The sequence below is a fragment of the Ovis aries genome, chromosome 11 (genome assembly GCF_016772045.2).
Source record: "Ovis aries strain OAR_USU_Benz2616 breed Rambouillet chromosome 11, ARS-UI_Ramb_v3.0, whole genome shotgun sequence".
Lineage (NCBI taxonomy): Eukaryota > Metazoa > Chordata > Mammalia > Artiodactyla > Bovidae > Ovis > Ovis aries.
This window is the reverse complement of record NC_056064.1, coordinates 30,329,896-30,348,979: the sequence shown is the minus strand read 5'-3', so window position 1 is coordinate 30,348,979 and position 19,084 is coordinate 30,329,896. Positions and strand designations below refer to the sequence as shown.

General features: G+C 43.8%; 1 protein-coding gene across 5 annotated transcripts in view; it reads right to left on the bottom strand.

Moving 5' to 3' along the window:
• Window positions 1–19,084, bottom strand: part of DNAH9 (dynein axonemal heavy chain 9) — a 285,514-nt gene that overhangs the window by 63,538 nt on the left and 202,892 nt on the right. For all 5 annotated transcript variants that reach the window (XM_027974876.2, XM_060394831.1, XM_042255676.2 and 2 more), the window contains 2 exons: window positions 9,014–9,439; window positions 1,515–1,634 (listed from right to left, as the gene is read on the bottom strand). In XM_027974876.2, the coding sequence (XP_027830677.2) occupies window positions 1,515–1,634; window positions 9,014–9,439 (546 nt within the window). The remainder of the gene's footprint in view (window positions 1–1,514; window positions 1,635–9,013; window positions 9,440–19,084) is intronic.

Sequence of the window (19,084 nt, the reverse complement as noted above, 5' to 3'; positions counted from 1 at the left end):
GAGTGGGTTGCCATTGCCTTCTCCAGGGGATCTTCCTGACCCAGGGATCAAATCCAGGTCTCCTGCATTGCAGGCAGATTCCTTACCGCTTGAGTCACCTGGGAAGCCCTCTGTGCTATGGTGTGATGACTGGTCGCTTTTTCTTCCTTGAAAGATGACATCCAAGGATGTCAGAGCTGACAGACTTGAGGGGCTTACCCCACCTGACCATCCTCACCCAGTCTTAGATCACAGAGATAAAGATCAGAAAGTCCCAGCATCTTGTCAGAACCCCCAGGTCAGTGGAAGTGGGGGGAGCTTCAGAGACCATCTGTCCTGAGTCCTAGAGCAGAGCCCCACCTCTCCTCCTATGAGGACCAATGCAGAAAAGTCTCCAACTGGGCAGAGAGGCCAGGGGAAATTCTGGGAACCAGGCAGGGGAGTGAACGGATGACAGGCTGGCAGGGAGGTCCTGACTGCCTCCAGCTCGTCTGTGGAGAAGCTGCCTCTACACCCCACCATTCAGTGAGGTTGGGGGTCTCAGAGCTGTGCAGCGGCAGGTTCAAGACACAAGGGCTCAGATACACCTGAGGCTTCACCTCCCATCACTAGAGTGCAGCTGGTTCAGTGACAGTTATGAATCACCTGTCCCTGAACTGGGAAACCTGGCTTTGTTATACACATAAATGGTGGCTGGAATAAACGTGTATGAAAAGGGATTGATTCCACTTCCTTTCACTCGTGAGGGAGGTGCTGTAAGGGCCCTCCATAAAGAGACATCACGTCCAGTGGGCGCTGCTTTGCAGGCTCTGAGCTGATGATTCATGATGAGAAATGTAAGCCACAGGGGATGAAAATGGCTACAAATCCTGAGATTCTCTTCTTGTCAGGGGCTGGGGCCTGTGGTCCCTCTCCCCGGATCTGACTGCTTTGTCTAGTAGAACGCGAGGAAGGATGCTGTGCCGGCTTTTGGTCCCAGGCCTTAAGAGAATGGGACCTTCTACTTTCTGTCCTTGGGACACTGGCTCTTGGAGCCCTGAGTGGCCGTGTAAGTGACTACCCTGCTGGAGAGACCAAGGTCATGGGTGGCCATGCTCCGAGTCAGCTGTCTGTCTGGCTCCTTTCTGCTTCTGTCTCAGCGCCTCATCCTGTTCACATCCTGGTTATCAAACGCCACACAAGGAAGAATGCCTGGGTTTGCCTATCAAAGGCTAGTTTTGTCTCCAACGATTCCCATGGCCTTTGCAGGTACAGGTAAGCATGTCATGCCTCTTGAAAGCTGCCTGAAGGATCCCACACCCTTTCCTCCCAACCATCCCTATAGGAAATCTTTGACCAGATCAGGGTGTACATTCATACTTTCCCCAGGAGTCCGCCTCTGCAGCCCGGAGCATTTTAATATTTCTTGCCACTCTTGTCAAAGTGGGGCTCAGCTGTGTTCATCTACTATGTACCTCTGAGGCACCCAACAAGCTCAGCTTGTGTAATTAAATCCCCCCTCTTCCTCCACCCCGTCCCTGGAGGCTCACACTTACCAGGCGGTTTGCAAGGGAGATGGTGCCTGAAGTCGCTTCAGCTTCTTGCTGACATTTGAGTTTGTCGGCTGTTGCTTTTTCAAACTTGGCCGTGAGTTTGGCCAGGTTCTCATTAAGGTGCTGTTGAGGAAGGAACGCAAGGTCTGTCAGCAATTCCAGTGCTTCAGAGATAAAGGGTCCATGTGCAGGGCGTTTTTAAAGAAGCCCCATGCTCCCCGGAAGAAGCTGTGAGGGACTGGGGAAATGGGCAAGGAAGGGAAGGAAGGCAAGTTGGGGGGCTCTCAGGCAGATCCCCGTGGGAGTCCAAAGGGTCCTGATCCAAAAGAGAGAACCCAGCTTTCATGTCCCTCACACAGTCAATGGTCCAGGAGCAGGAGGGGGTGATGGACCAGGAAAAATGAAATGAAATGTTAGTTACTCAGTTGTGTCTGACTCTTTGTGACCCCAGGGACTGTAGCCCACCAGACTCCTCTGTCTATGGATTTCCCCAGGCAAGAATACTGGAGTGGGCTCTCCAAGGGATCTTCTTGACCCAGGGAATGGACCAGGAGAGAGAGACTTAAATTCTGTCTCTCTCTGTACTGAGGAAAATGGGTTCCAGTACGCTGAGAAAAAAGTGAAAGCGCTGCTTTGCTTTTAGAAGCAAAAGCTCACTGGAGCCTGGGGAGGCCTGGAAATGGATAGAAGGATCCCAGGATATGGGGTGGGGGTGCAGGGAGGAGCCAGACTGTCTGCTGCAGTTGGTTTGCAGGTTGGAGTTGGTCTGCAACCTGGGTTCTCCCCTTGCTTCAAGGTCTCAGGAGTATAAGACAACTTCACCTAACCTCCTCCATTCTCTCCAATTATCCCAAAGTAGAGGAACATTTTTTTTAAAAGACTTGGTTCTAGGTTTTTCTAAATGTATTAAGAATTTAGAATGTAAGCGCACAGTCTTTGCTGCCCCTGCCACGCCTGTTTGCATCCACAAAGCCACCGAGTGGCATGGAAGACACCTCCAGATAGGTCTCGCATCTGTGCCACAGTAGGGCTTCAGGCTGCTCTGTCCATCATCGCCAAGTCACAGGAGGAAGAAATGAAGAGCCAGGCTTATACAGCCAAGCAGCTTAACTGGGAGGTGAGGCATCCAGTTAACGGTGGGGCTGGCCACTTTCTTCTACCTCCTCTTCTTCCCAAGACTTCTCTAACATGATCATGAGTGAAAGTCGTTCAGTCGTGTCTGACTCTTTGTGACCCCATGAACTGTAGCCTGCCAGGCTCCTTGGTCCAAGGAATTCTCCAGGCAGGAATACTGGAGTGGGTTGCCATTTCCTTCTCCAGGCGATCTTCCTAACCCAGGGAATGAACTCGGGTCTCCCACATTGCAGCCAGACTCTTTACCAATTGAACCACCAGGGGATAAATTCAAGGGAACGATTAAAACCCAAACTGGAGGGAAATCCAGACAGTGCAAGAAAATATAAAGTGAGAAAAAAATGAGAGAAAGTAGAGGACCCATCAGAAGTTTCTATGGGCTTCCCTGGTGGCTCAGAAGGTTAAGAATCTGCCTGTAATGCAGATTTGATCTGAGTTTTATCCTTGCGTTGGGAAGATTTCCTGGAGAAGGGAATGGCTACCCATTCCAGTATTCTTGCCTGGAGAATCCATGGACAGAGGAGTCTGGTGGGCTATATAGTCCATGGGGTCACAGAGTTGGACACAACTGAAGTGACTGTCACTTTCTTTACTTTGAGAAGTTCCGATATCTAATCAATATGCATTCCAGAAAATAAGGTTAAAAAAGAAACAGAAGAAAGACTATAAAGCATCTTGTGGAACTGAAGAAAATAAGTCTCTACAGGCCAAGCGCAGAGAATAAAAAAAGAATGACAGCTAAGTACATCAGTGCAACATTTCAGATGCCAAGAATAAAGAAAAAAAATATATCGAAGGACTTCCAGAAAGGCAGAAACACAGTGCACCCACAAAGGAATGGGACCCTGACTGTTCATCAGACTTCTCACCAGACCAAAAGATAAAGCACTCTGTTCTAAGAGGAAAATATTAGTATCAGAATTTAATACTCAGTGAAACTGTCAATTCAATTTAGAAACAAACAGATATGTCCAGACCAGAATATTAGATAATTTACCTCTCATGTAACATTTCTGAAAAAGTTATTTAAGAGTGAGCCAAAGCAAAACAAGAGAAGAAATCAAGAAAGAAGCCATGGGGTCCAGAAGTCTTTGGAATGAACCCAAGAGAGCAGTGAATGTGATTACTCTCCATTACTGGCGCTTTGAGTTGGAAACAAGCAAAAAAGGTCTTGGGAACAAAGGTATGCTTCAGCAGAATACTGGATTGGATGGAGATTTAATTTTTTTTTAAGATTTTTTTTAATGTGAACAATTTTTTTAAAGTCTTTATTCAATTTGTTACCATATTTCTTAAAAAAAAAAAAAGTGTTTTGTTTTTTTGGCCACAAGGCATGTGGGATCTTAGCTCTCTGACCAGGAATTGAACCTGTACACTCTGAGTTGGAAAGTGAAGTCTTAACCACTGACCACCAGGGAAGTCCCTAGAGAGCTTCCCCCCCACCCACCCCCCCCCCGCCAAAGGAACTAATTGAAAGAGAGAGAGAGAAAGAGAAAGTAGAAATTCCAGGGGGAAAGGTATTTTAAAAAAGAAATGTAATTGTACTTTGATCTGTTATGAACAATATAGACAGATTCATAGAATATAAATATAATTTACTGTTCTTTCAGTTTTTTGAATCAGTCAATGGGGAGCATCTGGGACAACTGATTTCGGTTACAATGTAGGGATTTTCAGTGTTGGTGATTCAAAAACCAAATAACGATAAGTAATGATAAGGAAAGTGGGAGGTAAGGGCGGGGGAGATGAGCTAAAGGCAAGGGCACTAACTCCATCTTGAACACGAGGGCTCCAAGGAAGCGGCCTCTGTGTGATTGAACAAGGAATGGAGGTCATGTCGGCGAAACAGAGTCACTGTAAAATGAGATAGGAGATGATCGTCGTCCAGCCTCCTGGAGCAGAAAGTCAACTGTCTAAAGAAGAACAATGACAAATGGATGCAGCACAGCATGTAGACAGGGCTCAGAAATTCAGATGCACAGAACAGGAAGACGATGTAAACTAGCCAGATGAGTCTAATGATAAAAAAAAAACGGGCGGTGGTAGGGGCTGTGACAAAATGCAGCCAAACCGCCTGCTCGAGTGGGAAGCCACTGCTTAAGGCCAGAGTCAGTCAGTGATATTCAGGAATCTTGTGATTGTTGTAAGACTGGCCAGAAATCAGATATTTTGTTTTAAATACTGGCCACCAGTTAAATCATTTCCAAGCAGTATGTGCAGGACAGATAAAACACATTTAAGCCATTGGGTTGCAAGCTCTGAGTGGTGTCAACAATCAGTTCAGCTCAGCTCAGTTCAGTTCGGTTCAGTTGCTCAGTCATGTCCAACTCTTTGTAGCCCCCTGGACTGCGGCACTCCAGGCTTCCATGTCCTCCACTATCTCCTGAAGCTTACTCAAACTCATGTCCATTGAGGCGGTGATGCCATCCAACCATCTCATCCTCTGCCATCCCCTTCTCCTCCTGCCTTCAATCTTTCCCAGCATCAGGTCTTTCCCAATGAGACAGTTCTTCCAATGAGCATCAGGTGGCCAAAATATTGGAGCTTCAGCTTCAGCATCAGTCCTTCCAGTGAATATTTAGAATTGATTTACTTTAGGATGGACTGGTCTGATCTCCTTGCAGTCCAAGGAACTCTCGAGAGTCTTCTCCAACACCACAGTTCAAAAGCGTCAATTCTTTGGCACTCAGCTTTCTTTCAGTTCAGTCAGTTCAGTTCTCAGTCGTGTCTGACTCTTTGCGACCCCATGAATCGCAGCACGCCAGGCCTCCCTGTCCATCACCATCTCCCGGAGTTTACCAGACTCGTGTTCATCAAGTCAGTGATGCCGTCCAGCCATCTCATCCTCTGTCGTCCCCTTCTCCTCCTGCCCCTGATCCCTCCCAGCATCAAAATCTTTTCCAATGAGTCAACTCTTCACATGAGGTGGCCAAAGTACTGGAGCTTCAGCTTTAGCATCATTCCTTCCAAAGAAATCCCAGGACTGATTTCCTTTAGAATGGACTGGTTGGATCTCCTTGCAGTCCAAGGGACTCTCAAGAGTCTTCTCCAACACCACAGTTCAAAAGCATCAATTCTTCGGCGCTCAGCCTTCTTCACAGTCCAACTCTCACATCCATACATGACTACTGGAAAAACCATAGCCTTGACTAGACGGACCTTAGTTGGCAAAGTAACGTCTCTGCTTTTGAATATGCTGTCTAGGTTGGTCATAACTTTTCTTCCAAGGAGTAAGCGTCAGCTTTCTTTATGGCTCAACAATCAGTAGAAACAGACAAAAGAATGAAAAGGTCAGGAGACTTTCATTACTCACTTGAAGCTCTTCTCTGCTCTGTTATTTTACTTAATGAGTGAGTAAATGCCTGGTGAAGATGACTTCCTTGTTTTTACTGCTATTATATTTTTAAGCTGTCAAGTTCATATGTGTTTGTGACAGAAGAAAAGAAAATACAGATAAACAAAAAACATCCAAAATCTACTACTTGGAGATAACCACCACTATTCATATTGGTGTGTATTTTAATTATCTGTGTAGTTGCTAATTTGTGTCTGACTCTTTGCAACCGCATGGACTGTAGCCTGCCAGGCTGCCCTGTCCATGGGATTCTCCAGGTAAGAATACTGGAGTGGGTTGCAATTTCCTCCTCCAGGGATTTTAATTATATATATAATCAAATTGAAATTACCTTGTAGAATGTGTTCTGAAAGATGCCTTTTTTTTTTTTTGCTTTATGCATCATGAATATAAAATTTTTGGTACAGCAGAAATGAATACAACATTATAAAGAAAGCATACTCTGATAAAAAAATTCTTTACTTGGAATTATGCTAAAATCCTAAAAACAGGCTTCCTCTTCTTGGAGGGGATGAAGGGGGGATGCAACTCGAGAGGGCTGGCTGTGGCCTCAGTGACACAGAGGGAGGCACTTTCCTGCCTAGGTGGGCATCCATATGTGCAATGGGTATCAGTCCACCCTCCTGTTATTAGTAGGTGAATGTCATGCCTATGTTGATAGGCATGTGGATGAGCAAAGGATGGAGAGGAGGTTGTTCAAAGCAAGAAGGCATCTTTTTATTTTTAATTTCAAAAAATATTTTGGCAGAAGAGAAGTGCCTTCCTAAGGTAGCCAAGTATTTTAAAAATATTCTGATTGCTTTCACAGGTTGAATGAGCCCATCATGTGCATGTTGGCTAACTGAAAAGGTATAAACATTTTGAAAACATTCCCTTTGCACCAAATGTTCCTTTCGTTAAAATAACTTGAGCAAGAGAGAGAGAGCTTTGAAAATGTAGTTCCTGTAACACTTTTCTGAGAGAGACTGAAGACTATGAAAATGATCAGAAGGTCTTTTCCCCCCTAGAAGCAGTCAACAGGGTGGTAGAGTGTTTTGCTCCTGGTGTTCTTTCAAGAGGGCTGTTGTGAGGTTGATTATCAGTAATCTGGCCCGTGAATATCCAGGTTTTATAAAGCAAACATACTGGGAGATTCTTTGCTTTGCCAAAGCATCTCTTTTTTATAGAGAGTCTGGTTGCAAGGATCTTTGAACTGAGGCCTGTAGCTGAGGAATTTAATCTACGGATCAATAAACCTGTGAAACTTGAAGCATGAAGCAAGCCTGCCATCTTGCTTTTCATAATTTGTAAAGCCCTTTTTATCATCACGAGAAATGTGCAGTAAGATCTTATCTGCCTAGAATGCACATGTAGAAACGAAAGATCCAGGGAAAGTTTCGGCTTGAGCTTCACCGTGGTGGTGACCAGGGCTTGGACACAGGCATGATGACACCTGCAGCCAGTGGAGAAGCAGGTGGAGGTAATGCAGGGGTCAGGGGTCACAGGAACCCTGGTGGTGGCGGCAGCTCCCTGTGTTCCTGTGGGCTGGGCTCTGGGCCTCTGTTCTACCTGCTTCTCTCCTTTGATCCTCATGGCAAACTCACAAAGTGGGGGCTATTACTGTGTCCATTTTATGTCAGGAAGCTGAAGTTTGGGTACTTGAAAGCCCTTTCTATATGTCACCCACTGGCGAACAGCACAGCGTGGATTGGAAGGTCTGCCAATGGGGTTTTAGCTGCCGTGACAGTCTACAGGATTCTGATTTCCACCTCTCACGTTGGCGATACCCATTGTAACGGCTTCCCAGGTGGCACAGTGTTAAAGAATCTGCCTGCCGATGCAGGAGATGCAGGTTCAATTCCTAGCTCGGGAAGATCCCCTGGAGGAGGAAATGGCAACCTACTCCAGTATTCTTGCCTGGAGCATCCCATGGACAGAGGAGCCTAGCGGGCTACAGTCCATGGGGTCGTAAAGAGTCAGACATGACTGAACGTGAACACATGTCATTTTAATGGCAAAGTGAAGTTCAAGGGGAATCTCTCTTAAATAGGGGTGAATCCAAGGTCATCTCCATCCCCCAATCCTGGGTGAGGGACATACAACAAAAATATCAATAAGAAGCTAATAATTATATATTTATGGCCAAGGAACCACCCCCACCCCAAACCACAACGTGCTAGGTGTTCTTACAGACTTCTAAAAGGCAGCACAGGTGGCTTAACACATCCCACAGACACACATGTCCACAGCAATGAGAGTGAGGGGGTGGACAGTGGCCAGAATGGAAGATCCTGATGCACAAGGTGGGGAAAGGTGGTGAAAAACTGTCTCAAAGAGGAAAAAGGAGCTCCCATTTTTGAACTTATCTACAGAACAGACTCACAAACAAGAGAACAGACTTGTGGTTGCCAAGGGGGATGAGGTGAGGGGAGGGATGGATTGGGAGTTTGGGGATTAGCAGATGCAAACTACTATCTATAGGATGGATAAACAATAAGGTCCTACTGTACAGCACAGGGAACTATAGCCAATATCCTGTGACAAACCATAATGGAAAAGAATGTGTGTGTGTGTGTGTGTGTGTGTGTGTGTGTGTAACTGAATCTCTTTGCTATACAGCAGAAAATAACACAACATTGTAAATCAACTATACTTCTATAAAATAGGTTAAAGAATCTCCCTTTTTTGACCTTTTGTTCTTAACTATCAGATGTGCAAAAATATTAGATTCACTTGTGACTAATAAGATAGCAGCTGGTTCCACGGATAATACTGTTCATTTATTATATGTATCCGTCTGTCATCTTTTCTTTCCTTGGAGGAAATGGAAAAAACCTTTCAGGACCAAAGCTTAAACCCATGGCCCGGTGGATCTATCTTGTTTGGACTACACGGTATTTGAGAAAAAAAATTTAAAAGTTTCCTCTATTGAAAAATGAGATTTTACATAACAATTTGGTTTTCTTTAAAAGTCAGGTCTGAGGCGCTGGGGCCTGGGGGAGGGGGCTGTTTGCCTCAGGTGGGGGTCACTTACAGCGATCTTGGCTTTAACGCCCGCCAGCTTCTCCTGGGCAGCAGCGAGGTCCGAAGTGGCCTTGCTCAGTGCTTGGCGCTTGGGTTCCACGTCACAGAACACCTCGTGAAACTTCACGATGTTTATGACCCAAGAGCAGAGGCCTGCGGCCGCATAGGACTTGGTGGCCACAAACTCCGGATTGAACTCGGGGTCCTGCAGATATGGCCTGATGGCCTTGAGGCAGTTCTCGTGAATGTTCTCCTTGTCAAAGTGGACGAGGGAGTCCAGGAAACCATCCACCTTGGCCATGGTGACCTTGGCGGCCTTCCAGCTGCGGTCCTTGGGCACCTTGCCCCTGGGGGCTATGAGCACCATCACCGCTGCGCTGACATTGCTCACCGCCGGTGGTGGGGAACCGAAGGACTTCAGCTCGGTCAGATTGGTCTGCAAGAGAGACGCACATTGTTAGAGGAAAACGCGTGGGCTCTTTGTTGTCGACCCCTCGTGGAGGCTGGCTCGCAGCGATCTTAGAGGGCCATTTCGAAGCCTTTAGGTGTCCTCGAAATTTTAAATATCATGATTCATCAGCAGGGAACCGAGAATTCCCCAGTGGTTCCAGACTGCTCCGAATGGCTAGTCGAGACTCAGCGAGGTTCTCTCAGCACTTTGACCTGCAGCCCATCAGAAACGCACAATTATTTCACATTTAACTGAAACGTATAAGGATGTCAACATGCTCTGAAACAGGCAGCGTGCCATGAATAAAAGATAAGGTTATTATAAATTAATTTCCATCTTGGATTGAAGAGAATGGCAGTGTAACCCAACTATATATATTTTTCCTTTAATTAAACTGCTTTGTTCCATGAGCTTGTTCTGACTACAGCTGACCATCCTGATAGCAAAGTGGTTGTTTCTGCCAAGAAATAGCGCAGACAGAAAGCCAGGTACAGCGTGTGCCGTTACTGCCTCTGCCTAGACAGGGGTTGGAGCTTCGCTACAAGTTTCACTTGCCCTAGAAAGTCATGGCTGAAAGGCTTGACCTTGAAAAGCCACTCGAACTTCTCAGGCCTTAGTGTTTTCACCTGTAGGTTGGGAGCAGTCCACCTGCAAGTGAAATTTGGTCAGAAACGCATATGAAGTTGATTTAAGGTTTGTTGTGACCGACAGTGAGGAACATGTAATCTCAAAAGCACTTGATTTCAAGGCTGATTCTGTGAACAGGGGAAAATCTCAATTTCAAAGGTTAGATCCTTGTGCCAGATTAATTTGGGGGTGTTCTCAGGCCTGGAAATCAAAACAGGAGGGGGATTATTTCTAGGACCGAAAGGAAGCAGCTAGGAAGATGCTCCGTTTATTCTCGCCACGGTTTGCACTTTGAGTCATGAGTCTTGTCTACAGTGGACAGGAATGAAGGACAGCATAGGCGTGGCAGGTGTACTTGAATACCCAACCCTGTGCCTCCCCTGAGCCAAAGAGGACAAAGAGGGGAAACACAATCACAAATGAAACCCCCACAATTTTAATGCAATTTAAGTTCACCATGTATGTTCAATGTACTGAATTAAGAAAAGATAAAAATGGGTACAGATGAAATTTAATTCTATAACCTAGATATATTATTGTTAATATTTCAATGTAATTCCTTCTAACTTAAAAGAAAATTTATATATATATATTTTGGGGGGGTGGGGATATGCTGGGCCTTTGTTGCTCCGTGGGTTTTTCTCTAGTTGTGGTGTACAGGCCTCTCATTGTGGTAGCTTCTCTTGTGGCAGAGCACAAGACCAAGTGTCTTCTGATTTCATGGCTGCGGTCGCCACCCACAGTGATTTTCGAGCCCAGGAAAATAAAGTCTGTCACTGTTTCCATTTTTTTCCCCATCTATTTGCCATGAAGTGATGGGAGGCTGCAAGTTATTATCTTAGTTTTTTGAATATCTAAATATAAATATATGCATATGTGTATACACACACACATACACACATTGTATACAGTGCTTTTTCATGATGCTCATTGTCTCTCACCCCTGCCCAGTGCGAAACAGAATGTTCACAGAGGCAGAATCTTTGTTCACGGAAGCATCATGGGCACCTGGAACAGTGTCTGGCGTGCAGGGCAGTCAGGGATTCTCCGCTGAGTGAATAAACGTGTCTGCACAGTCGTTCATTTGGCAAAGGGGGGGGATGCAGTGGTAAATAAAAAAGTCAGGCCTTTTGCTCATGCAGGTGGTGGGGACGGACACAAAAGGGTCAATCTTTGGTATATTACAGAGTGAGAAGTGCTCTGAAACAAAGCAAAAAGCAGGGCTAGTCAGCTAGCAGATTCTTGAAGAGTGATGGTATCACTTTGGCCAGGGAGGAGGTTCTGGGAAGACCACTTAGGGAACCTGACGTTTCAGGAGGGGGAAGGGCAGAGAGTAAATGAGTGAGGAGAGGGCAGGCACAAATGCCAGTTCCAGCATGATTTATAAGAGCTCTTCACACACATATACACACACGTGGGAATACTCTTTTTTTAATTTAAAAATTTTGTTTAAGATATTCGGTGACAGGCAGAAATTTGGTTTTCCTACAGCCAAACTGAATAATCCTTTTCCAGATGACATCATGCTATCATCCTTTGTCTCTATGGTAAGAAGGGTCTTTTATATATATTAAGATGATGTGACCTTATAGTAACTTTTCCAGTTCTTTTACAGTTTCTTTCTTATCGTTCACTGGCTTCCAAGATTACATTATTTAGTCCTTCTAGTAAAAGAATGGAGAAGGCAATGGCACCCCACTCCAGTACTCTTGCCTGGAAAATCCCATGGGCGGAGGAGCCTGGTAGGCTGCAGTCCATGGGGTCGCTAAGAGTCGGACACGACTGAGCGACTTCACTTTCACTTTTCACTTTCATGCATTGGAGAGGGAAATGGCAACCCACTCCAGTGTTCTTGCCTGGAGAATCCCAGGGATGGGGGAGCCTGGTGGGCTGCTGTCTATGGGGTTGCACAGAGTTGGACACGACTGAAGTGACTTAGCAGCAGGAGTAGGGAAGGGGGCTCATGATGGGGAACACGTGTATACCTGTGGTGGATTCATGTTGATGTATGGCAAAACCAATACTATATTGTAATTAACCTCCAATTAAAATAAATAAATTTATATTTTAAAAAGAATACATATTTATTGTGAAATATTTAGCAAAGATGAAGATGAAAGCCAGACTCACTCATCATCTTACTACCCAGAGATAAACACTGTCCTGGTACGTTTCATTATATATGCTTAACAAACTAACAAAGAGGCACAGAAAAGAAAGATAATGAGTGAATATAGTGTGAATATATGTGAATGTGGTATATGTCTGGCTCATTCATTTATATACACATAGACATATATGTAGGCTTCCCAGGTGGCACTAGTGGTAAAAAATCCATGTGCCAACGCAGGGGACATAAGAGGCGCGAGTTCGATCCCTGGACTGGGAAGATCCCTTGGAGGAGGGCATGGCAACCCACTCCAGTATCCTTGCCTGGAAGATCCCATGGACAGGGCAGCCTGGCGGGCTACAGTCCATAGGTTTACAAAGAGTCAGACACGACTGAAGTGATTTAACACACGCATATGCATACATATATGCACATACATATACATATACATACATATACATATACAATCACCATTTACACTATTTGTTTGAATCTGGCTTTCACTGAAAATTGTATCTTAAACTCTTTTAGGTTATTAATTATTTTTGCAAAATATGATTTTAAATAAAGTATGTGCAATTTTCTCTCATTTGCTGCTGCTGCTGCTGCTGCTGCTGCTGCTGCTGCTGCTGCTAAGTCGCTTCAGTCGTGTCTGACTCTGCGCGACCCCATAGATGGCAGCCCACCAGGCTCCCCCGTCCCTGGGATTCTCCAGGCAAGAACACTGGAGTGGGTCGCCATTTCCTTCTCCAATGCATAAAAGTGAAAAGTGAAAGTGAAGTCACTCAGTTGTGTCCGATTCTTAGCGACCCCATGGACTGCAGCCTGCCAGGCTCCTCCGTCCATGGGATTTTCCAGGCAAGAGTACTGGAGTGGGGTGCCATTGCCTTCTCCATTTCTCTCATTTAGATGAGCCATAATTTAGCCAACTCCATATTGTTAAGTATTTAGGTTTTTAAATTTTTAATAGCTGCTTAAATGATATGAACTTTTAATGAAATTAGAAATAAGTAAGCTCCAAATCAGAGTCAAATTAGACTTGGATTTAATGTATAAAGTATTTGAGGAATAGTGACATCCTTAAAATATTAAATCTTGCCTTACACAAATTTGGTACATCTATTTCCCTATTCACATCTTATTTTACACTACTCAACAAAGATGTGCAGTTTTCTTCACATAGTTTCAATAAATTTATTTATGTTTACTTATACTGAGAGTTTTGGTTGCTATCTTGAAAATATCATATTTTCTAACTGGCTACCGCTGATATTAGGAAAGCTATTAAATTTTGTAATGCACCCTTAACCCTCCCCTTTTATTTGTTTTATTATATTTTTATGACATCTATGAATAATAACAAATTTGTCTGCTACTTTACAACAGTTACACGATTACCATTTTTCATTTATCATTGCACTGGCTAGAAACTTTATGGCAATTGTTTTATAACAGAAGCAAAGGGGGTCATTATTGTGCTTTTTCTTTGCTAATGGGAATTCTGCTAATGCTCGACCATTAGATGGGATGTTTCATTCTTGGACTGGGATTGATTGCTTTGTGTTAGCAAATTATCCAAATATCCTTTTGTTCCTACTATACTGAGAGTTTTGTAGGAATGGATGTTGAATTGCGTTAGGTATCATTTTTGACGTTTCTCTAACTACGGAATTTTTTGCCTTTTTTTTAAGATTTTTTTTTTTAATGTGGACCATTTTTAAAGTCTTTATTGAATTTGTTACAATATTGCTTCTGTTTTATGTTTTGACTTTTTGGCTTCTAGGCAGTTGGGATCTCAGCTCCCAGACCAGGGATCCAACTCACACTTCCTGCAGTGTAAAGCGAAGTCTTAACCACTGGACCACAAGGGAAGTCCCCCAAAGCTATTCTTCTTTGATTGATGGTTGGGTATATTTACAGGAGTAGCCTTACATAGGCAAAACTTCGGTTGGTAGCATACTGTTGTTTGAATACATTGCTAGGCTTGATTTACCAGCATTTTATATGGAAATCTTAAATCACTACTCATAAATTTGTATAATTTGAGGTCTTATTTTCTTGTGCTATCTCTATCACTTTTAGTATCAAGCTTATCATATAATAAAGGTCTTAAAAAGTCCTGTAGGAAGGAAGTCTGTTAAACTCTGTAGCCCTAGAATTCTCAAAATCATTTAATTATGGAATATATCTTTTACATAACTTGTCAATATTAAGTTACAAGTCAAATGACAGGAAGAAAATATTTACAACATATATAACAAGATGTATAGGAAAAATTTATCTTAAAAACCCTATAAATCAATAAAGAAAAGGGAAATTATCTCATCAGAAAATGGACAAAGAATCTGAGCAAATACTGAAGGAAGTAATCTAAGTATTAGAATCAAACCATTCACAAATTTTTAAATGAAAAAATTATTAGATTGAGAAAATTAGATTATTAGATGAGAAAAATTAGAATGATTGAAAATTCTTAAGACTGGCAAGGATGTGGGTGAAAGCAATGCTTACAACTACAAACAAGAGTAGCTATTTTGGATAGAAATTGAGCATTATTTACATAAAAAAGAGGATTATTGTTAGAGCTTCCTATTGCTTCTGTGGGGCTTCCCAGGTGGCGCTAGTGGCAAAGAACCCACCTGCTAATCCAAGAGACATAAGAGACAGGGGCTCAGTCTCGGGTCAGGAAGATCCTGTGGAAGAAGGCATGGTAACCCACTCCAGTAGTCTTGCCTAGAGACTCCCATGGGCAGAGGAGACTGGCGGGCTACAGCCCCTAGGGTTGCAAAGAGTCAGACTGGACTAAAGCAACTGAGCACACACATTGCTTCTGTAAGAAATTACCATAAACGCAGTGAATCAACGTGAACGTATAATCTTCCTATTCTGGAGGTCAGGAGAGGTTGATTCTTTCTGGAGGCTGGATTAGAGAGTCCTTTCTGTTCCCAGTTTCTAGAGCCAGCCTCACTCCTTGGCTCAAGGTTCCACATCAAATCAGCTCTGTCTACCCCCTCTGCTCCCACCATCATACTGCCTTCTTCTTCCGATCTTCCTGTCTCCCTCTTCTTTGGATCCTTGTGATGACATTTAGGACCCAGCGGGGCCTTCCCTGGTGGCTCAGATGGTTAAGAATCTGCCTGCAATGCAGGAGACCTGGGTTTGATCCCTGAATGGGGAAGATCCCCTGGAGAAAGGGGAAACCCGCTCCAGTTTTATTGCCTCTAGAATTGTACGGACAGAAGAGCCTGGTGGGCTACAGTCCATGGGGTCAAAAAGAGTTGGACATGACTGAGCGACTAACACTCTCACTTTCACTGGATAATCCAGCATCATCTACCCACTGCAAGATCTTTGATTTAATCACGCCCACAGAGTCACCATATGAAGTAAAATCTACAGGTTCTAGAGGTTAGGACGTGGGTATTTTGAGGGGTGGAGGAGGTACGATACAATCTGCCATGTTGTTCTCTCAAACAAGTGTATTTCTTATCTGGCCCAGAGACATAGTTAAACATATGGAGTAGAGATGTATGCACAAGAATATTTGCATTAGAGAAAAAGAAACTAATTAGACACTCAGGAGTAAATAGCTAAAAGAAATAGAGTACGCTATAGCCTGGAATACTACAAAGCATTAAATAAATATGGTTTCAGTGTATGTATTGGCGTGACACAGTCTTGTTTCATGAGGAAGAGTAAGTTGTCATTATCTATTAGTATTTAAAATATGATATATTGTATATGCATATAAACATATAACGCAGTGCATATAAAATATATCATGCTTTAAACACAAATCTCCTGCTTTGCAGTCTGAGCCTCCAGGGGAGCCCTAGGTGTTTGTCCCTCAGTCATGCCCGACTCTTTGTGACCCACTGGACTGTAGCCCACCACGTTCCTCTGTCCGTGGAATTCTCTAGGCAAGAATACCTGAGTGGGTTGCCATTCCCCTCTCCAGGGGATCTTTCCGACCCCGGGATTGAACTTGGGTCCCCTGTATTGCAGGTGAATTTTTTACTATCTGAGCCACTAGGGAAGACCTAGTGTATTTCATATGCGTATTTGCACAGATATAAATACATAGAAAAATTGCTGGACGAGATAAAGTTCAAGCTTTTCCAGGAGTGCTGTTTTAGGAGAGGACTGGGGGGTGGAGTGGAAAGAAGGGTGACTTTATGTTTCATCCTGTACTTTCCGTACTCTGAATTATTGGAATGATAAAAATGCCATTATATGTTATTTGTATAATAAAAAATAAGTTTACTGGATAAAATGCATAGGAAATAAATAGAAAATTTCAAGTAACTCTGCAAGGAGAAAAAAAGAAGCCATGAAATTGTAAGCAAAACCATTCTTCAATGAGGGCAGGAAAAGCTATACTGGATTTGCTTCAGTTTAGCTATAAAAGTGAAATAAAACTGCCAAAGCAGAGACTTAAAATGTACAGGGACTTACTACTATGCTCTGATTTACAGGTGTTCTTTATATATTAACTAAAGCTTCACTGTTAACTTTGAAAATGATGAGGAAATAGGAATGTGGTCCTTAAATACCAGAGTCCTGTGGATGCAAAAAAATTTGAGGATACTCAAGGGGGTCCTTGTGTTCGTGAAGAAACATCTCCCCTGTTCTGTGTGGTAGAATCTGATCCATTCTACTTCTTTGAGCAGGGGGTGGAGGCTGGGAGAAATGGATGAAGGTGGTTCAAAAGGTACAGACTTCCAGGTTTAAAATAAATAAGTCCTGGGGATGTAGGGTATAGCTAACTGTGTTGTATATTTGAAAGTTGCTAAGAGAGTAAATCTTAAAAGAAGAAGAAAAGACAAAACACAAGAAAAACTGCAACTATGCCTGGTGATACTTGCTAACCAGACTTCGTGTGGTGATAGCTTCACAACAGATTTGTATATGTCGAATTGTTACGTTGTACCCTTGAAGCTAAGATAACATTATATGCCATTGTGAGGGATGAAGTTCAGTGACTGGTGCGTGAGGCTCCACAGCTAGTTTGAAGACAGTACCCGTCATGTTATCTGGCACATAGCAGTTGTTGTTTAATTCACTAAGTTGTGTCCAACTCTTTGTGACCCCATGGACTGCAGCTGGCCAGGCTCTTCTGTCCATGGGATTGTCCAGGAAAGAATACTGGAGCAAGTTGCCATTTTCTCCTCCAGGGGATCTTCCTGACCCAGGGACAGGATCCTCATCTCCTACACTGGCAGGTGGGTTCTTTACCATTGAGCCACCATACATAGTATGGCACTCATTAAAACGATTTTCACAGGCTTTGCTGGTGGCTCAGTGGTAAGGAATCCGCCTGTCAATGAAGGAGACAGGGGCTCAGTCGCTAATCTGGGAAGATCCCGCATGTTGGGGAGCAGCTAAGCCATGAGCCCCAACAACTGAGCCTGTGCTCTAGAGCCCAGGAACCACAGCTACGGAGTCTGCCTGCCTTAGAGCCTGTGCTCCGCAACAAGAGAAGCCGCCGCAGCGAGAAACCTGCCCACCACCTCCAGAGAAGCCTGAGAAGAAATGAAGACCCAGCATGGACAAAGATAAACAAATAAAATTATTAAGAAAACGTCATTCCTTTAGGAACGTGAGTTTCACTTTCTTTGTGGCAGAGGTATCTAGGCCTCAAATCCAGTGCTTTTTTTCTGAATCCGGTCCCGTCACTTCCATGAGTTACACCTCTATGTGTTTATTTCTACCAGCAAAGGTCACCTAACTAATCAGCCATAAAATTAACCAAGAGTATTTCAGGGGTTTTCACTGTTTCCAGCCTGCGGAAACAGAAGAGATAACACTGTTATAAAGACATCATCAACTACAACAAACTGAATGGCTGCCATCTGTTAGCTGTTAATACTTTTCATGCATTATCTAACTGAACCCTTACAATAACCTGTTGTTGCTGTTCGGTTGCTCAGTCATGTCCGACTCTTTGCAACCCCATGGACTGCAGCACGCCAGGCTTCCCTGTCCTTCGCAACCTGATGGGGACTATATTATATATATACCACCTCTTTACAGGTGAGGACACAGAGACTCAGAGAACATAAAGTCATTCCTAGGGTCACACACAGTGAACAGTCCAGCCAGAATTTGGACTCAGCTCATCTTAGAAAATATAATCTCTGTGTCAAAAAAATCTTATGAAAGACGTTCATCTTCTTGGCGAGAAGTGATTCGTATTGTTGGATGGCAGAAACCAATACAACACTGTAGAGCAATTTTCCTTCAGTGAAAATAAAAAGAGCTTTGAGAAGAAAGAAAAGCGTTCAGGCTGAGAAGTGGTGGCATAATTGAGTTACACCTCCACTCCCCAGTCTATCCACAATTCCCAAAAGTTTCCTGGAGAAATCTTGTGTTTTCTATGAATGTGGGGTAGAGGTCCACTTAAGGGTTTTATAGGTTTTCCTTTTAGGGACCTCCCACCACACATCATAAAAAAACACCAAAATGTGCTCATATTTCACATTTAATACAATTTATACATAACTATACATCACAGGATTTTCCGATGTCCTCAGTTTAGTCTCAGATGTGCTGAGGCCCTAAGCCAAGAGATGCTACCTTCCAAAGCAAGGTGTGCATTGGCTACACAGAATCCATAACGGAAAGCTTCAGAGGGACTTTCCTGGTGGTCCAGTGCTAAGACTCCACACTCCCAAAGCAGGGGACCTGGGTTCATTTCCTGGTCAGGGACCTGGATCCCAAAGGCTGCAATTAAGAGTTCAGCGTTGCAGCTAGGGCTTCCCTGGTGACTAGTGGTGAGGAGTCTGCTGCTCAATGCAGGACACTCGAGTTCCATCCCTGTGCTGGGAAGATGCCCTGGAGAGGGAAATATATTCTTGCCTGGGAAATCCTAAGATGACCCTGATGGGCTAAAG